We start from the raw sequence: 21,490 nt of genomic DNA on the forward strand, positions 1-21,490 counted from the left end.
GACGACTGCACAGGTGATCCGTGACGATATGACAAGAAATTAAAAAGTCACGCATATATGTTGTACAGTATGTACCCTGTCAAAGATAATTGCCACAAACAAACAAAATAACAACATTCATAAAGAAACTCAACATATGGAAAACAAGGATAAATGATAATGTTGTGCATATTATGTTTCCTGTTCTGTGTGACTATACATTACCAACAAAGTTAAACAAACCCTTAATTAATACAGAGTTGATTTTCCCTGACGTTACACAATATTTGGAATTGATTTCTGCACATTTCAAGAAGTAACCTACTTTTAAAAGAGACATGTGAGAAATGTGACTGTATTTTTAAACCCAGACTTTCCGTGGACCCCCGACTTACGAGTTTGCCTTTCACAAATAATTCCGAGAATTGATGACTTGTGCAATAAGAAGCAATTCCATCTGTCCCTTTGATGTCAGTTTTTTAAATAAACAAAATTTTGTTTTTATTCATTTTTACCTTTGTATAGGGGGTCCGCGAATAAACAGATTTACAAATAGTGGTCCGTGGCCCAAAAAAGTTTGGGAAACCTTGAACTAGCCAACACAAAAAGCAACGAGTGGATGAAATAATTCACAGAGAACAGCATTTCTACAAGCAAAAACCTCAATTTGTCAATCTTGGTGATCCGGCCTGAGTCATTGATGCTGAACTGCCAAAGTTAAGCCCTCAAAAAGCTTTTTCAGTTCGAAGATTACAAATCCCACTAACAATAAAAGATCCCATCTAGACAAACCAAATGATATATTGTACTTTTTTAACTGTAAATCACCCACTTTTAAGAAAATTTTAAGTATTCTATAGGCCTACTGTGTAGTAGCCTAGAACTACTGATAAGTAACATTATGAAGTTTTAAGTACAGAATCCAAATCAATTCAAATCTTAAGCATCTGAATCCTAAATAGAATTAAGTTTATATAGATCTCTTATTGCTATTTTTTTATGTCACATGCATGTTATTTTTCATTGACAAACTTTTTGCAAATGTAACAAATATGAGAGCTGGTGCACAAGTTTCTGCCTTGGTCAAAAATATGTTGATGTCATCATTTGTCATAGGATGGAATCGACCAAATTAACCCAAAAATATGGAATCATCAGAAGGTCCTGAAAAATATGCAAAAGCAATAAATTGGTAATACTTAAAAAGATATTAAATATTATAACCCTAATTTAATCTGCAAAAAAAAACATCAGAATTACTAAGCGGTGGCATGGCGGTGCAGATAAGGTGTTGACTTTTTAATTATACAAACCTGGTTCGATTCCCGGATTCAGCTGGTTGTTGAAAGTTTACCGCTCACCTCTACCTAGGGTGTAATAAATTGGTGGGCATAATTAAGGCGGCCGAGAGAAAGAAACTGGCCACCTTACTCCCCTTAGTGCCGAGGGCTTAGTACAATGAGAACCTTATCTTCTTATAGCTGACACTTGAATCAAGTATGGGACCACCTTTACCTTTTACCATCATCGGTTACGTCTTAGTTGAGGCTTTTGTGGTAACCGATGGAGGTAGTCTTTTGTTATTCTGATGTTGTTTTTTTTTCAGATTAAATTAATGTTATAATATTTGATATCTTTTCAGGTATTACCGATTGATTGCTTTTGTATATTTGTATATCTTATTGTTTAAATCGTAGTATGTGTGTTATTTATGGCAAGTGTAAGAATATTCAAGCCTATTGTATTGCGAAGTGGTGCTTTGTAATTAAGTCTATTACTGGTATGTACTATGTAATATATATACCTAACCTACCATAACAGTGTATGTTCGATTTTGTTGCAGTGTCTGGTTTGTTTGATGTAAGTTTGATTGTAAAAAATCACATATTTATTATTTGTAATTAGTTGTAGCTATATTGGAAGAAATGTTGCGTTGGATTCGAGGAGAAGAAAAGGAGAGGGAACCAGAAATATTTGAAAATGTGGCGCTTGGTTTGAAAAAACTGTACAAGAATCGATTGAAACCTCTAGAAGATGCTTATAAGTTTCATGATTATCATTCCCCGCCACTAGACGATGCTGACTTTGATTCTAAGCCCATGATTTTGTTAGTCGGCCAATATTCAACAGGAAAAACAACTTTTATTCGATATCTTCTGGAAAAAGATTTTCCTGGCATGAGAATCGGTCCTGAGCCAACTACTGATTGCTTTATTGCTATAATGGCTGGGGACAAAGACAAAGCCACCGGTGCCATTAATGAAGGTGTAATTCCGGGAAATGCTCTTGTTATTGACAAATCAAAGCCATTTCGAGCTTTATCGTCATTTGGAAATGCTTTTCTTTCAAGACTGCAATGTTCAATGATGGAGAATGAAGTGCTACAGAGCATCAGCATCATTGATACACCTGGAATTTTATCAGGTGAAAAACAAAGAGTAAATCGTGGATATGACTTTTCTAAGGTAAGTTGTAAAGTTTAGTTAGGAATTGGTTTGTGCAAAGGTTATATATGAAGATAGTCTAATGAAATGAGTATATTTTTTCATTCTTCTAATGATCTAATCTAAATATGGTTTCATAAGAAAGTTTACTTTCTTGTACCAGACAGGTAAGGCACAGCAACAGATTGGGGTTAAGGAATATGATAATATATCTTACACATTTGTAAATAATTTGAACAGTCGAATGTTTTCGACTCAACTTAGGTCCTCATCAGGAATCCCAAGTATAAACTTCAATGTTTCTGGCTAGGTACTAACTTGGCTAGCTGAGCGAGTAGATCGAATCATCTTATTGTTTGATGCTCATAAGTTGGATATTTCTGATGAATTTCATGAAGCCTTGAATGCCGTAAAGATGTACGACTCTAAAATCCGCGTGGTGTTGAATAAAGCTGATCAAGTGAATACACAACAGTTGATGCGAGTGTATGGTGCTCTTATGTGGTCATTGGGAAAGGTATGTTTCCTCTATGAATAGATGCATTTGTGCAAACTGTTTAATGTGTTTATGGTATTTCGAGTTTACTTGTACTAGGTAGATTTTCTTCAATTTAGTGCCTTTGAATAAAAATTGAGGTGAAACATTGTTTATTAGTGCTATGTGCTACAAACCTTACCAATGTAAATTGTCATTTGTCAATATATAATAATACAGTAGTCTCTACTTGTTAAGCTCAGCACGGGACTTGTTAGGCGGGGAACGAATTTCTGCCACTTCTATACGCTTGATTGACTATGGTTTTTCAAACTTTCAATCGCGTGGCATAAGAGGTCTGATCATTTCAAAATTACAAATTATAAAGCATATATTTTGGCCGTTCCTTAGCCTACCAAAGTTGATTCATCAAATTGATTAACTTGTTGAAAACTGTCACGGCATGCATTTGTAAGTGTTCAATGGGTTAGGTTTGTGAGACATAAATTAATGCATAGATTTCATGTTGACAAGAAGTAATTTTATTTTGCTGCCTAAAATTTATTTTACTTTTGGAAAAGTGTAAACACCTAACTCCACGTAATTGCTCTTTTCAGTTTAGATGCAAATTGTTTTTGTGATTCCTTATTGTATAAAAATGTCGGCTATATCATTGTGCTGTACAAACTGTCATTTAAACTGCTTTTATTTAATTATTTTTTTGTAGGTTATTACAACTCCTGAAGTGGTTCGAGTCTACATCGGTTCATTCTGGGATCAACCTCTGCTGTATGATGAAAATCGAATCTTATTTGAAGCTGAACGCAATGATCTGTTTGAAGATATTCAGAGCTTGCCAAGAAATGCTGCCCTCAGAAAGCTTAACGATCTCATAAAGAGAGCTCGATTAGCGAAAGTAAGCTTCATACTTTTATCATGTTACTCATATTTTTTAACGATCTTTCTGTTAGTTTTCTGTTATAAGAAAATTATGTAAAACAACAAAGAACAAACAAATAGAAATTAATTTTTATGATCATTTTGAATACTTTCAATCTGTATTTTTCTTACTGGCATCTTCTCTTTTTGTGTATGTTAAATGCTCACGCTGTCGTTGCTAATTGTTACCACCTAATCGCTAAAGTGCAGTATCGTTCAAACTAGTTAGGCTACTAGTTTACGCAAACTGCCTCGCTTAAAAAAGGCTTGTCCTTACGATGGAGGTGGTGTCTGAACGTTATTCTCCAAATTTCTTTTATGTTAGCTTGGCATTTCAGGTGCATGCCTACATCATTGCCCATCTACATGACAACATGCCTTCAATGTTTGGGAAGGATAAGGCAAAGAACAAGCTGATCAACGACCTTGATAAGATTTATGTTGAGTTATCGCAGAAGTACAACACATCATTAGGTAATTAGCTAGTTAGTTTTATGGCGCCCGTTCGTATGCTATTTGAACGTTGCTGTTTACATAACAAGTTTTTCTTATACAAGTTTGTTTATACCGGTACTGTAATTAATCGAGCCCTATACACTTGCACAGTATTGTTGTTTCATTTGTAAGTAAAAATGACAAGCGGTTTCCTAACCGCATCTTGAAAAATGTAAAAATTGGCAAGTACCGGTACCTAAAATCTCTTTACTTTGTGAAAATATGTCTGCCTTTATTGCAGTGACACGATAGAAAACTAAACTCTTAGTTCTGAGATCATTGCAATGTGATGATTGTAATGTTCCCACAACAAAAGTTTTATCCGGGTTAGTGGCCGCCTGTACGCTGGATTCCGTCCCAGACGAGAAAAGGCGGAAGTATTGTCTAGGCTTGGCTAGGAAAGTGGAAAAGTTGCTTAGCGTTTTGCAGCAGAGCTATTTTTTGTTGATGATCAGTGATCACCCAGTAGGGTTTCCTTTGCTTTTTCGAATCGAACATCTTGAGGGGTTCAAAAATCCAACTAAACTTTAGAAGCAATTGGTTGAAATTAATGGTTGAATGGTTAGTTATTTTCAATAAAAGCAAATAACACAAAGATCCTGACCTGGATTTTCATCACCTGTTTTGAAATTTGAAAAATCTGTCTCATGGAAACGAGAGGCAAAAATATTTAAGATTTGTTGCGGTTTTCAAATTAGATGCCTAGTGAACAGGGTCTGCTACTATTCGGTGAGTCCGATTCGGTGAGTCCGATTCGGTGAGTCTGATTCGGTGAGTTCCTAATTTCTAACCCCTAACCTTAACTCCTAACCCCTAACCCTAAAACGGCAATGATAATTAGGCTACGGTACCCGAAAATTTAAAAAAAAAATTTAAAAAATCCCCCGTTAAGGGATCGGACTCACCGAATCGGACTAACCGAATCGGACTCACCGAATCGGACTCACCGAAACGGGCCATTCCGTAGTGAACAATATATACATACAAGAAAATACTTCAAAGTTTAATTGCAGGCTATCAAATCTTCTTCAAGAAAACTCTAACCCAAATTTCTAGGTTAAGTATTTTTTTTAATGTCCGTTTTGTTTTAATTCTGCCATAATATCGCATTATGATTAAACGTTGAAAAAAATTTGTTTTTTTAACTCAGCGTTTAAACTTTTAAAACCGACTGAGTGAGCATGCGCGTATTGTGTTTGGACAAACAAGAAACTACGGAAACAAACTTGTGTTTATTGTAGAACATATGTTTATTGTGCGATAGTGTAAGTTTTCTGTGGCAACTAAGTACCTATGCAAATCTAACTACCATTGACGGACTCTATTATGTGTTAATAATGCTGCTTGTTTTTTAAGATTCAGGTAAATTGCATATTCAGGTTAGACTTGTGGCTTCATGGGTTGTTTAGCATGATTGTTTTCGATGGTTTTGCTTTGAGAATGAGTGTTGCTGGTTGCAAATCATTTGTTGTTCATTTACTCAACCATTATAATTCAAACTTGCGTACAGTGCAAGAATACATTTGGCATTTTAATGTGTGTGAAATTTTCTGCAAGCTGAGGAAACGGGATAATTTGTTAAAATGAATGGGTTGCTTTTTACTGCTTGTTGGCTAGCAATCACATGTTTCAAGTACCAGTTGATGCCTGCTTATAGTAAATCTCGCTTTGATCGCATAAATGTGTAATCTAAAGTCATAGCCTGATGAATTTTCTGCATGAACTCTGGTTCTGTTTAATATTGTTGGTTTGAAACAGTCTCCGAGCGGAGGTTTATTTATATGACACAATGTCACATGATGTGTACACTGTACAGTAATGTCACCGAGCAAAGAATTTGTTGTTCATGATGTCATTGTATGACATTGGTCGGTTTGTTATTATATACCTGTCCGTTAAGTTATTTGTGCATTGGTTGTTGTGCTTTTCGTCAAAGTTGTCTTCTCGCAAATTCCATTTCAAGTATGATTATTTGACTTGCACAGATTATGATGAAAGTCAATATTTTAAACTATCTTTCCATAGCTGGCCATTTTTGACCTCAGCTTCATGAAATGTATGGCATAAAAATATAAGCGCAAGAGCGCAATGACATATTAAATAGCCCTGTGTGTTAATTCTTTGCTTGGTTTCCCGGTAATTTTTTTGTTAGCTGTATCTAGTCTACTGCAGCTAATGTAATTAGCATGATTGGTATGCCAGGCGACTTAATGCGTTCCCATCAAAAGGAAATGATGAGCATTTGTTAGATGCGTTGGAGCCAATGCATTACCTTAGTTTACCTTTCCACTTTTAAAATGAGTTCATAAGTTGTAGGATTTCTTACAAAGTAGTAGGCCAAAGCCGACAAGGACAAGATAGAGTGAACCTCTTGCTTCGGTGTAATATCCATCATACATTGAAAGAAGTTAATACAAAGTTTGGTTGCGCAGAAGTAAATCCAGCTGCAATTTCCTTTGTCGCTTGTTCGTGATTTAATAGTCATGTAGTGTGTATTCTGCATAAGATACACTACATATGCCAATTTTATTAATAACCACTGCTTTTGTATTGAATACTACAATATAAGTATCTAATTTTTTATCTGCTAACAGTAACGGAAAAAAAACGAAATCTTTGCACTGTATTGTGGTTTGTTATTTTGCAACTGCACTTAATTCAAGCCGTCCGGCAAAGTGTGATTGTGCATCGTGTTAGTGAGACATTGAATTATTTTTAATATTTCAACAGTTTTTATTCTGTACTTTTTTGCAATTTGTAGTATATAATTATATATATATATATATATAGTGTATATTTCTTATAAAGATTGAAAATACACAAATAAAATATTTAGAATTACACATTACCTGTTACCACCTACATATTAACATCAAATATCATTTCTCAGGTGACTTCCCAAAGGTCGAGCACATGCGGAAGCAACTGAAACTTGCCGATTTCACCAAGTTCAGAGGGATCAGTGAATCGATGATCAAAAAGGTGCACTGGTTAACTTTTATTGTCACAATTTTTTATTTCTGAAAGCGTAGTATACTTTTCAAAAAATAACGTTTCATCTCTCAAAAAAAAACGCCCGGTATATATACTTTAAATAAGTTTATCGGGGTTTGGATTACGATACATTGATAAGACATAAATTGATGTTAATACTGTGTATGTAAGTACAGTACATACATATGACTATGTTCGCGGCATAACAGTGCACCGCGTGATTTTCCTTCCCAAAATTCTAGTCTCTGGTTCAATCTCCAATCACAACGAATTAACCAGCACGATAGTCACGTTTGTTAAACAGAACCCAACAAGCTATTTCGCCTCCCGCAATCGCGTAGCTGACTCCATTTGTATTGTCCTCAGGTTGACGACATGCTGTCCAAGGACATTGCTGAGCTGATGAAGCTGATCCAGAAGGAGGAAGCGAGAACAACAGTGAGGATCAAACAAGACGGGCCCGCAGTGAAAGGCATGTGGCCGAAAAACTTTAAACTTGACTTCAATTTTAAATTGCAACTGACTCCCACTCCGAAAGTCGTGCATTCCCACTTGACAATAGTTGTCTTTTTTGCGTTGATTCAACGTCTACAATTGTTGGCACTCCAAATGTTATGTATTCCACTTGACAAAACCCGTCGTTTTTACGTTGATTCAACGTTTTTAGCGAAGGCGATGTCAATGAAAGGAGGAATCAATGTAAAGAGCAGATTTTGCTAGCTCAGACTGTGCACTTTTAGAAGTAACCCATTGCCATACTCTTCTCAGATTGCAAAATCTGTCATTTTAACATTGAATCAATGTAAAAACGACGGATTTTGTTGTTTGGACTGTTTAGTATTCAGTTGCTATGCCCAGTCTGAATCTTTATTCTAAAGGTCAAGTTAGTGGTTGCACTGTTGGTGTTGAAACTGCATCTCTTTCCGATACGTTTCAATGCGACCGTGTAAGAAACCGGCAATGAAACCATGGGCTGTTCACTACAATGCGTTATATTCAGCCAAGTCAATTGTTACACTGATATTTTTTCGACTTGCATTTCCTTGCTATTTTTTTGAGTGCTAGTATATCGTGTAACAATGTATTGAGAGTTTTGGTTGGTGACCAGTTCTAATTGTATTTAACAATCAATATTTACGTTTTTGATGATGTCATGGTGATAGAAATCTGCAGACGTCTGCAACGTCTGCAGACGTTAAATCAATGTAAAAATGACGGATTTTGCTGTCTGGGTAGCGGCAGCATAAATTTCAGTTATATGCAAGAAAACAAATCTTCCGTCATTGATAACCGAACTTATGGCCTTCACCATTTACGAGTATCATCCCACTTGGGTTTCTGAAGCTGTTTTTTGCCCAAGATGGTAAAATCATTACAAATTTTCAAAAATTGGTTTTCTACCAGCAAGGCAATTTCTCTGGTTTGTCTTTGTAGGAGGTGCATTTTCCGCCAGTAACGACAACCCGTTCAATAAGGAATGGGGTGAAGGGGCCAACGCGGGGAGTGATTACGCCGGGGACTGGATAGTCTCTGAGAAGAAACCTGAGTACGATGAACTGTTCATGAAACTGAACCCCACAAATGGAAAAGTCAAAGGAAGTGAAGCAAAGAAGGTTTGCTTGAACAAATATAAATAATAATGTTTTGAAAATAGTTTTTTTGGTCTATTAAAGAATCCATCTAAAATGGTTCTTCATTCTTGGACCAGCTACCTCTTCCATCCAATTTTTATTAATATCTGAACTACAGTGCATGTCGCTTTCAACTTTGACGGGTGTCAATCTAACTTTTTGTATTTCTTTACATCAAAAGCTAATGTTTGTCCTTTCTGTATTGCTTAATTACTGCACAAGCCTTTGTTTTTCCCGTTTAGCACTAGCCATATACTAAATTGTCTGAATGCTTGCAGGAAATGATCAAATCGAAGCTTCCAAACACCGCCCTGGCTAAGGTCTGGCGGCTGGCTGACTACGACAAAGATGGCGCCCTCACTGAAGAAGAGTTCGCCCTGGCCATGCACTTAATCAATGTCAGGCTTCAAGGTCATCCCATCCCTGACGAATTGCCTTCCCATCTGGTCCCCCCATCTCAGAGAAGTATGTTGCTATGTTGATTACCGAGTTTCGGTTTCAATTGTATTGCTTTAACATCAGTTTTATAGAGATAATGAAAGTACGTATTGTATGTATAGAGATAATATAATAAAAGTTGCTATTTTTTAAACATAGAAGCTAGTACCCAAGCAGCAAATCAACCGTTTTTCTGACGTTGAATCAATGTGAAAAACGGTTGATTTCTATCCGGGTAGTTTTTGTTGTCTTTTCTTGACTGACTTGTTAGCTCGTGATAGCAGGAATACCATCACTGCTCCGTTCTTATTTTGTTCTCGAAATAATAACATTGTTCTTCTCTTTTGAAAGAAGCAAACCTTTGCTGCTGCTTCAAAAAAACAGCATTGCTTTGTCAAACCGACATAACTGGCTACAGACCGTAGTTGCTGGTTAACACTTCCACTTCTCCTTTATTGCTCGTAACATGATGTATAAATCAGATGCATGAGGCTGAGTTGGTAACCTTCCCCTTAACCAGCCTGTTTTTTCCTGGTACTGCTTACCATAGCCGTAGGAAAGTAAAACATTTTGGGGGGTAAGCAAATTTGCCCAAATTTGGCCTTTGCAAATATATGTTTAAAAAAAAACAAGTTATCTCTGCTCGCCAGTCGTGCTCTTGTACCCTTACTTTTTGCCGATGCTAAATCGAAACTTATCTTTCTGCCCAGATTGCAATACCACATGCAATACTTTCCTAAACTGATGATAATAAATCTATTACATTCATTGGAAAATATTAATTATCAATATATCTCATAAATTACAACAATTATGTAAAGTTTCTAAACTGGTAAAATGTTGGAACATTATGGTAAGATTGATTTGGTCAAATAACCAGACAAATTTGCTGTTTTTTTTTCCAGCGAGCGAGTAACCCCCCTGCCCCCATCTCCTATGGCTATGCTGCTTACTACCCAAATAACAAATCAGTCGTTCTTTTACATTGATTCAACGTGTGTAGACGTCTACAGGCGTGAAATCAATGTAACACAACGACTGATTTGTTGCCTAGGTAGTGGTAGTATGGTTCCAACAGTGTGTTTTCCTTTTATTCATCAGTTTTTGTTTGTATTGTTTTAAAAGCAGGTTAATTTCAGGTTTACGCATGAAGTTTTGGGAGCAAGTCTTTTAGGCGCAGACAGTTAGGCGTCGGTCAAATAGGCGCGCACACTGTGGCGTCTGGAAATTTAGGTGCGGAGCACTGTGGCGCCCGTTCATTTAGGTGCTATTCCTAGTAAAGTCTGCAGATTGTATAAGCTTGGCAGGTAGGGCAATGCTTTTTCACACAAAATGTTGTGTTGAACAGAAAAATATGTCATGGCTTCCTTGAGTGAAGCTGCTTTAACCGGCAATGCTTTTCACACAAAATGTTATATTGAACAGAAAAATATATTGTATTTTAATGTGCAAGTACGGCATTTATTTGTTGTTAGTCCAGGTTTCAAGTTTCCGAACATGACTGAGCCTATATTCAAGCGGATATACCGTAGCCTATAGTCAAGCGGGTGGTAGGCTTGAGTGAAGACTAACTTAGTTTTCCGTCAAAACCCCGACTAGGTTTAATAACGAGCAAAGTCGCACCATTATGCTTGCAACTTGTAGCCAGGGTTCATATGCCTTATAGAAATGTATTCATGTAGTAGAGCGTTTTCTCATACGTACTCGCCACACGACTAATCCATCCCGAGTAGAAGTAATTGCGAAAGATAACAGATTAAGTAAGGTTCCATCTGGCTGCAACCCCCTGCTGCAACCTGTGTTCAGAATGCATAGCAAATGTCCTGTGGAGATGTGCTAATATCAAGAGTAGTAGAGCGTTGTCTCGCACCTCATCTCCATTCGCGCATTAACAAAACAACATATTTTTCTGTTCAATATTTATATAACATTTTGTGTGAAAAAGCATTGCCCTACCTGCCAAGCTGATACAATCTGCAGACTTTACTAGGAAAAGCACCTAAATGAACGGGCGCCACAGTGCTCCGCACCTAAATATCCAGACGCCACAGTGTGCGCGCCTATTTGACGGGCGCCTAACTGTCTGCGCCTAAAAGACGTGGACCCGAAGTTTTCGTTTTGTGATGTTTCGTTGAGTTGTTTTTATATGAGAAACTTAATTATCGTTTGCTATAACACTTTTTCCTCACTTGCTATTTAAACAAAGCTCAGTATAGTCATTGCCAACTTTACCACAAAGTCTGTTACATCATGACTATGCAAAGTGTATGCGATGGAGCGGTGCAAGTATATGTCGGTTCGACGCCCACACGAAGCACGTACCCAGGCAGCAAATTAGTACTTTTTTTCCTTAATTCAACGTCTGTAGACGTTGGATCAATTGGTGGACTGATTTGCTCGTTGAATTGCTGTGGCTTTTGCGTTGTAGTTGGGAGGGTAGACGATGACAAGTTTTTAAGTGCAGTACCTGTGTCTGGTCACTGTGATCTGTCACCTCCATTGACCATCGTATTTTGGCACTGGCGATAGTTTTGTAATTTCAAAGTTTTCAAAGCAAAGGATTTTTTCTGCGTTCCCTCACATATGAACCAGATCATTCTGGTCTACAATTTGAACTTGTTTTAACCGGGGTTTGACGGTAAAGAATATGGTTTAACTTTACTTTTATGTTTTTAGACGTTACAACACAATTTTGCTTTGATTTTGTTTTTTGTATTTGCATGCTTATCATTTCAATGTTTTGTTCACAGAACATAGCGACTATAACGAAGAATCATATTGATTGCTGTCATTAGCATGCTTCAAGGTTGGTTTTTGAATGGTTTTAACCATCAAAGCAGTTCTACATTAAAATCTATAAACATTTTTCTAAGGGAAACAAATAATTGTAATCAGCAATTGTGGAAGAACGTGGCACTGGCTACGCTTTATGGCTGAAACAATTTCTATTACGCTTCCACTCAACTAACGATATACTTTTGTTTCGTTAAATTTTCATTATAGTTAGTTTGCATTTTTCATCTGATTTCGTTAAATAACCATGCATGCCCTAACTCCCTCTGCGCATTATTATTGCCTCTCAACTTTAACAAGCTGGTAAAAAGAATGAATGGTGAGTTTTTGTGTTGCGTGAAAATGTCTGGATGATCACTTAGTTATTGGCTGCTCGCTGATGTACTCCGGGGATGCATTGTTAGAAAGTCAGTTATGGATTAGCAACAATATAGCCTCCAGACCCAGATTTTGGTTTGAGGTTTGGGTCTGTACTTTTGCCACCCCGCAAGTATAGTTCCTAATCTCAAACAAAGGCGACAGGGTCATAATAATTGACCGATTATGAGTGTTTTGGTCTATTGTGACAACTTACAGTAGTACGAAACCATACATGTACATTTCGAGAAAAATGTATCGATAGTTTCCTATGGTTTTGAATAAAAAATAAAAAATATATCGATAAAAAGATAAAAAATATAAAAATATAAAAATAAATATATAAATAAATAATATAAATAATATAATAATAAATAATAAATAAATAAATAATAAATAATAAATAAATATAAAAAATAAAAAATATATCGATAGCTTCCTATGGTTTTGACCTTTGAAGAGACTGCTTCAAATGCGTCGCTTATGCTCAATGAGATTGTGCGTTAACATGCTCAAAGAGCGTTACAACTTGAGCATAACATATATACAACAGAGTCCTTAAAATTAAGGATCAATTGTTGTGTCAATGTGTACACTCAAGCAAGAGATTATTACGAACTGAAAAGTTCCTTTGAACACGTTCAGCAAATATTAAGGCAGTTGATTTTGGAAGCTCATCGCAAGAGTGTAAAACGCATCAGCTGACCATCCATGATATGTTTAAATTGTGAATTTTAGCAGTGCAATGTTGCTTATTTAAATCTCAGTTTAATGAAATGATTAATCAGACGTATCAATAATTTTTCTCAAGTATATACATTAGGGTGTTTCAAAAAAAAAAAATTTGGATTTTGGGTATGCATACCCTCTCATTTTGTGAGGCTTGGTGAGAAAATAAGTTTCCCAAACTTTTAGCTTGATTGGATATCATTAACAGACCTCTCAAAGCACATTGATATTGCATGGAATAACCCTATGCTTAATTGCTTATGCATTGGCGTTAGCCCCACATGCCTATTATTGGATACAAATATGACCATAACCAAACATAATTGGGTTATAACAGACCCATTTGCCTAGTTGTTAATTTCCTTGAATGGTTTATCATAACTCAATGTAGCCTACTGAACTCGAGCTTTGTATATTACTTGAGCTTATTGAGCATTTCATTCAACATCTTGAAAGAATAGGAAAACTGAAGCAAACGAATGAGAACATAAGAACAAATCCGAACATGAAATCTAGGATTTTGATGGTAGAATGGCAAGAATGTCCTTCTTTCTTGGCGTTGTTGCTAATAATTGACGACGATACTCAATAATCTGGTACATCAATTGTCGTTGTTCTTCGTCGTTGGTGAGGACTAGATTGAAATCTGTGGCTAACTTGACAGCTCGTTTGGCACAATCATTGACTACGCGGAGTGCACATACAAGCCCCTTGCCCTGTTTATAGTCATCTCGACTTTCCCACGTTTCTGGATCAGCTGATAAGAACTCCTGTGGCAGATGGAGTGCTTCAAATAAACACTGTAATGAATGCAGCGTAGCGAAGTCGGCAAGCTTCATCGCACTAAACGATGCCACGTCATCAGGACACACTCGACGAACATCTTTGGATTTCGCTGGTTTTGATAGTGCTACCAGCTCACGTTTCTGATCGGTGGACAGGGCATCATCAAATAGAGCAAGACAGATGAGGTCCTCACTCAAATACCACAGATGGCCACGCAACTTGTGCATGGCTTGTTTTGCCACCTGACGATCCACGCGTTCAAATTGCTCCAGCAGCTGCAGCAGCAATAGGTCATTGCTCGGGGCTAATGTGGTCACTGGTGCAGTTACCCATATCCTCACATAAATGGTCACAATAAATAGTGCAATGCGTCGGAGTGCCTGCAGTTCATGTTTAGTCAACTTATACTGGTGACGAAAAGCAAAGATTTTGAGGCAGTATATTCCTTTTGCCATCCAGCGAGCACGATGGTATGCACCAGGTGGCCTGAACTTTGCTTGATCTGCAACGGGATGACCAAGAAGAAGAAGGGCCAGGATGATGAACTCGTGATAATCCTTCCTCGGTTGATGTTCACACAGCTGTTTACATAGAAAGTCGATAACTTCACACTTGTGCTCAAATAACCAGGCATGTTCAGCGTCAGACAGTTTTCCATTTCCAGATGTGTCATCATCAAGAGGAGTTGAAAGGGATTGGTCAATAAATGGCCACAAATCTTTGAATTTCCAAAACAAGGCAATTTCTGGTCCAGAGCTCACAAAGAACGTATCAAATATTGCAGCTGCTACTACTTCCAGAATATGATGTCGACAGGCAAGGAAGAGTAGCCGGCGATCGAATGCCTGTTGCACTACAGTGATTGCTCCTGTATGAATGCCTGTGTTGCTTGCAGTGGTATCAAAGCATAAGCCGGCGAGACGATCTGCGACTCCTGTCCATTCTTGCAGAACCTGGACAACTTTCCCCCCATCTGCGGTCCAGTTCCAGCCGATAGACAGGGAATTCCGAGCAACTTTTCCACACCTTGGCCTGAAACCACCACAGCCAAACGATCACTTTTTCCAACATCATGATCTGGCAACATTTTACTATCAAAATGGGCAACAAGTGGTACTATGGGACGAAAGTTGTCCCTCAGCACTCCACCAACTACTTTTCGTGATTCTTTGCGTGCTCTGTACAATGAACTTGTTGATAGTGTAATATTTTGAATGTCAACACCTGCCGCTGCCAACGCTGGAGCAATGATATGCATGGCCTGTCGAGGTGTCGCCTTTGTTCGATCCAGGCTGGCATTAAACAGAGGATCACTGACGATGCAACGATGAATATTGCTGCTGGCCTGAATTGAATTTATTGTGGCTTTTACGCTTACAGTCTCTGGTCCTCTGCGGTGATAAGCACTTACGCTCACTTCCTCATCTTCATAATCAGATGCACTGCTGGACTCTTCCACTGATACTTGTCCTTCACATAGTCCTTGTAAGTTAGTTGGCCTTTGTTTCTGACTTGATCCTTGTTGTCGCTTGCTTGATCCTAGTCCCTCGGCTGATGTGGATGTATTTTCATAGCATGACTGAGACTGGCGCTCTGCTTCAAATTGTTGTCACCTCAGCTCCTGGGTAGTACGCTCAAGTCTCTTCTTCATTCGCTTTTTATATGTCAAATCTATGCCACCAATTTTCCTTTTCCGAGGACCACGTTGGTCTTCGAGGAAGTCTCTGTCTTCACGGATCTGGATGAGGCTGTCACAGGATGCATGTGCTATGTCAAATAGCCTTGTCTGGGAGATAATAAAGTCAGATTCTATGTCTTGCTGCCTCTCACTGCGGCGATGCTTGTTTTTTCCGACTGCAACATGTTTACGGTAGAGTTTCTTCAGCTTCTCTACAACATTTGGCAGCTGTGTCGTAGGAATACTAGCAAGACTCCACACTTGCATGACCTCGTCAGCCACTTCCTTGCAGCTTTGAGCAAGGTCTAACTTCTTAACCTTGATGCTGTAATAGATGCGCCTCAACACAATCCCTGCAGTTGGCAACTGCTGAGTACTGCTGTCCACTGTGATTTGTTGAAGTGACTGCCCGACAAGCCATACATTTGTAGATGACCGTGTTGCTTTTGCTGATGTATTCATGCTTTCAACCATGAAGAATCAGTTAAACCATCAGTAATCAGTTAAAAATCACCTATTTTCAGTGTCTAAACACAGATATTAATAATCGATATTGATATCGCCGCGGGGATAACCCGATATCACTCGGAACCGGGGTGATGTCCACATGCTAAAATTATCAAGTCCTTGAGAGGTCAGTAAACGACCTCCAATCAGGCTAAAACTTTTCAGTTCTTATTTTCTCCCTCAACCTCACAAAATGAGGGGGTATGCATCATCAAAATCCAAAATTTTTTTTTTTGCATACTATCATGAAACACCCTAATATACATCCTTCTCTTATGGTTTGTGCTTAATGCTGTCACAACGTGCGCAAAATAAAAGAAGTAATATTTTTATAATTATTCATTACATTCTGTTTGGAATTCTTGACATATACGAGTTGTGTTTCATAGAGGTAACTTTTGAATTTATCTTCCTTCTGAGTGTGACCGCATTGATGTGGCCCCGAATGGTTTAAGCATTAATTTTTCTTTCCTGCCTGTGTTAATGTGCGTTCCTTCTGCTTGCATGTTAATCAAAGTTGATGTTAAACTGTTTGTTCATGTGCATCGCAATTCATTTTGTGACCGTCTTTGTCTCATATAAATAGAAAAAGGTGTCTTTTTCACCTGAAAGGTTCTTTTCAATAATAATTGCTTAAAATATTTATACCAAACTAATATTAACCCAATATTTTTCTTCGAGATCGCAATCTGTGTGATTTCTCAAAATTCTGGACACTTTGAGCCACAATCGCTGTAACTTTTCATTTTGAATTTTGCAGAAGATTAGTTGGATTTGAAACTAAATTCCAGATCCTTCCTTCCTCTCACCGACGATCTCTCATTCTCACATAAAACAAGAACAATGGATGACTTTTAGAAGGACTTTATGCTTTACATTTACTAAAACTCTACAATTATTTATGACGTCACGATCTTGGAAGTACACACCTGGCTGTGATGTGGTTGTCATCGGGCTGTCACTCGGGCATGGCATACCATGAAAGTTTATGTCGCCGTGTGACACTTTATGCCATGTCACGGCTGTCACGCGGTTGTGTAAGTTCTGGGACAAATATTAAACCTAGCCTGTTCCTTACAAGTGCCTTAACCCTTTTGTTAAGCCCAACTTTTATGTACCAGTTATAAAGGACGCGTGCTTTTAACAGCGCTCCAATTCATTGATGTCGCTCGATGATCAAGTTTAAAATGTTAACTATTGCGTGGTGTTTACCTTGAGAATGAATACTAACACAGTGTGAGAAACGTCAATGAAATATTTTTCCTGTCTTGTTTTCGGACATGTTTCCATGATCAAAACAGAAATAGCTAGATATGTATCTTCCCCCAGGTAGCAGAATTGGTTAATTTTGCATCGATTCAACGTATGAGGCTAACCCCAGGCAACAAATCAGTCGTTTTTTACATTGATTCAACGTCTGCAGTTTGTTTGAAAAAACATCTGCAGACGTTGAATAAAATCAATGAAAAAAATGTTTGATTTATTGCTTGGGACTTTGACGATAACGAAACGGCCAATTGTGCCACCGGGATGCAGTGGCAGTGAAATTTTCAAAGTACATTACCCTTCCTGCAGATTATGTTGTACAAGGTGCAAGTTAATGGGACGAATAAATCGTTTTTTTTTGCATCTGGTAAATGCAAACAGATATTGCTTTACTGATTACGAGATGACGGGAAAGGGCGAGATATATTTAATTTTGTTTCATTTAACCAAGCCACTTGTCAGGCATGCCTACATTAACAATCATTTGATGTGTTCTTGATTGTTTGTTGATTTAACATCAGCTACTGCATTATTTTCATAAATAATATCGCAATAAGTGATAGCGAAGTGAATACTACATCGCCACATCTTACTTAAGGTTGCCGTCTATTTGAACATCCCCGTATTTTACTTTTAACACTTCCGCTAAGTTTGTTAACTCAATGTAATTTGACGTAGTAATAACAAAGTATTTCAAGAAGTGAATAATAAGTGTTCCAGCAAAGAACGCAACTCCTCGCAGTTTATTGCGTTCCTTGGGTGCATGTATCTCTTAGAAATGTCTGATTATTATTAGTTATCTCGCCAACTCACATTATGTGCCGATGCATGCAATTTTCGTGATGCATTCACATACGTTCGTGTATGCCTAAACACGCACCAAAAGATAAACACTCGAATATCTGAAGAATGGACCTTGCACAAAGACAATCAATCGTCGACAGTTATTACTTCGATATCTGTATGATCCCAGCCAGAAATTCAGTTCTTTTTTACATTGATTTAACTTTTGAAGAGGTTAGATCGTTGTGCGATGGGACTGATTTCTGGTCGTGATAGTGACCTGGGTGTAGATTACTTGTGGCTGTCAATAAGCCAGGTCACGAGATCGGTGGAGTCTGTCTTGTGCAAAGGTCGTGGTTCGAATTCCTACACAAGAAGTTCATTTATTTTTATTGTATGTATCTCTCACCAACACGTCTATTTGTGAGATTTATAGGCTATTTGCCTGTTATCTAATGATTTCTCTCACATATTATCATCTAATACATGTGATTGTGTAAGCTCTAAAATAATATCGTGTGCTCAGCAGTAGGGTACGCACGTTATCTCTTGGGGTGTGCAATGCCAAACTCTCAACCATATTTCACGTTGACTCTGCAATATTTGACGCTAGATTAAAGTGACTACCTGGGGTCCTGTTACACTTTTGTTTTACTGAAAGTTATTCATCTATGCCATTAGTAGTTGTATTTTGTTCCCAAGTGTTTTATGTAACAGTTTATTTTGGGCTTAACCCAACTTGTCTTTTGCTACGTTTGTTTAACGTAATTCAACAAAGTGAACATAATTTGTTACTTTTGGTTTTTCACTATAGTGCTGTGGTGTTGGTGTGTTCTTGTTAATTCCAGCTGACGAAAGTTGTGTTTTTCACCGTTTCAACGTCGCTAGACGTAGAAGCTGTCCAGAAATGGCGACTTTCGTCTGCTGCACGATATTTCTTTATAACTCTTGTGCTTGCACTGCGTATTCGGATTCTTCGCAAGGAATTACTGAAAAAGATTGCATTTTTACGTCCATACAACGCAATAAGCATTTTTCTTCACAGTGCAGTGAGCACTGAGCAGTGCAGCGTGCCCTAAACATAAGGTGGCCTTAATGAAGAAGTAATTAACAGTAATACTCATTTAGATTGTACAATTTAGCAAGTAAAAAATATTTGTCCTACAACCATGCATGAACCAGTTCTTTGTACGTTGATTCAACGTGAACAGAACGTGTATTGCTAGCTGCGATCAGGCACCGTTAACTGGGATTTTTGGGAATTCGCAAAAACAAATTCCTTACAATCCATTCCTTTAATTAGATACCCTTGTACTCACACTCTTGCTAAAATGACCTTTATTTCACGAAGCGAGGTAAACCTGATTAACAAACATGACTGCGCAGCACACCAATTCTGCTTCATTTATCGACAAAGCCAGAGTATGTACATTGTACCGGTGTAAAGTATCATATGGTTTCTTTGCCTACATTTAGATGCTTCTATGACACCCATAATTGTTATTTGGGGGGCCGTCGTTCTTGCCAAGTATTGGCAATAGACAAAATTTTTAGTCCGCTATATTTTATGCTAATCTCCGAATTTAGACTAGGGTACAATGAAACAATCAGTTTATTGTTTACTGTCAACACTGATGTTTGTTTTGTTTGCCTTCCACTTGACGCTCAGTGTGTTGTCTTCATCTCCTTATAATTTCCAAAAATAGAAGCAGCCTATAAAATCTTAACATACGATACTGCATTGAAACGAGATGAACCACTGTGGTGAAACGGCAACTGTTGAGCTATCATATCACAAGTTTGGCGGTTAACAACTGTCTTATTGTGCTAAATGGCTTGTTGTAAGATCATTGCGTCAGATAGTATTTGAAGAACTCGTGATGCGTGACAGTAGGCGAAGGAGTGATATGTGCTACTTTGGTAGGCCGATCACCACCACAGAAAATCTCTAAATTATTTCACACGGGGTATAACGTAACTGTCTAAAACGTCAAATATAAGTATTGGTTTTGTTTTTTCTCTGAGTTTACCCTTTTATCTCCGAAGGCCTCTACGACAGCATGCCATGTGCCTTTGTTTGCCGAATTGTGTTATGGATGCAACGACTGTAACTAAGGTATATTTGCTGATTGTTGAAGCACTCGTGGGGAGTGCATGCGTTTGCTAGATATTATTTATATTCTTTTCAACTATTTGTCGCTCAAACGAACATGTGTTTCACTTCTATTCATTCACACATTATGTTTGCCTTCCAAATACTTGCATGAACAAGTGTCACCATAATTGCTATTATTGTACATAAGTGGTAACCACAACCTAACAGACTACGATTTGCATGTCGGATGATGCTATTGTACCTGATGTAGCCTACACCTTCATCGCTATGTTCCATAACAAAAGTGCAGTAACACGCCTCAAGGCTCGTGTTTATTTTGAGTTGAATTCAGCAGAAAAGATCAAAAACCTCAGTTGAAAAGGGCCTTATCAACCAATAGTTTACGAGTCATAGAGAAATTTAAGTATATGTCTCGCTGTAGTCTGTAAGAAATGTGGAGCAAAAAATTAATAGGCTACGCTTAAAAATTAAACTTATTTATGCGGTTGACATTTGATACGTTTTCAAGTGGTTCCATTACCGTTCCAATGACAAAGTAAATAAAAGGGCCTTAGCAACCAATGGTTTAGGCCCTAGAAGGCTGCTTCTCACAGTGGAATTCAACTAGGCCAGTATTTAAAATATGTAAAGGAACAAATAGGCTACACTCATAAATTTAACAATTTATAAGCTACCGGTAGCCTACGGTTGATATTTGAAGCGTTTTTCGGTGGCTCCAATGACAGAAATAGGCTACAAACAGAATGGATAAGTGCATAAAGTTTTGCCAAAATCATTTGACTTCAATATTTATGTCACTTTGTTAACATTGAGGCGTGGCTGAACAGATAATTCAGGACTTCGTTACTGAACATCGCTCAAAAGTTGCTAAACTGCAACTGCCAAATTAAAAAAGTGCATGCAATTTAAATGTAGCCTTTCCAGTCAAAATTGAAAACTAAAAATGAAGTTGGATAAATTAAAAAATCCTGTTCACATACAAAATGACTACACAATTAAGTTCAGAGGAGAAGTATCCAGGCAAGATGAACTAAAGCACAATACAGAAGCAACAGTGAGTGAAACACACACGTGACAATT

General features: G+C 37.7%; 1 protein-coding gene across 1 annotated transcript; it reads left to right on the top strand.

Moving 5' to 3' along the window:
- The first annotated feature begins 1,864 nt into the window (after nt 1–1,864).
- On the top strand, nt 1,865–20,707 carry LOC145783898 (EH domain-containing protein 3-like). Its single transcript, XM_082595656.1, has 10 exons — nt 1,865–2,444; nt 2,734–2,940; nt 3,626–3,814; nt 4,176–4,311; nt 7,223–7,314; nt 7,693–7,798; nt 8,761–8,939; nt 9,236–9,422; nt 12,146–12,201; nt 17,006–20,707. The coding sequence occupies exons 1-9, from the start codon at nt 1,905–1,907 to the stop codon at nt 12,175–12,177; spliced, it is 1,668 nt and encodes a 555-aa protein (XP_082451782.1). The 5' UTR covers nt 1,865–1,904; the 3' UTR covers nt 12,178–12,201; nt 17,006–20,707.
- Nucleotides 20,708–21,490: the final 783 nt, after the last annotated feature.

Source organism: Aplidium turbinatum, chromosome 15 (genome assembly GCF_918807975.1).
Source record: "Aplidium turbinatum chromosome 15, kaAplTurb1.1, whole genome shotgun sequence".
NCBI classification, from domain to species: Eukaryota; Metazoa; Chordata; class Ascidiacea; order Aplousobranchia; family Polyclinidae; genus Aplidium; species Aplidium turbinatum.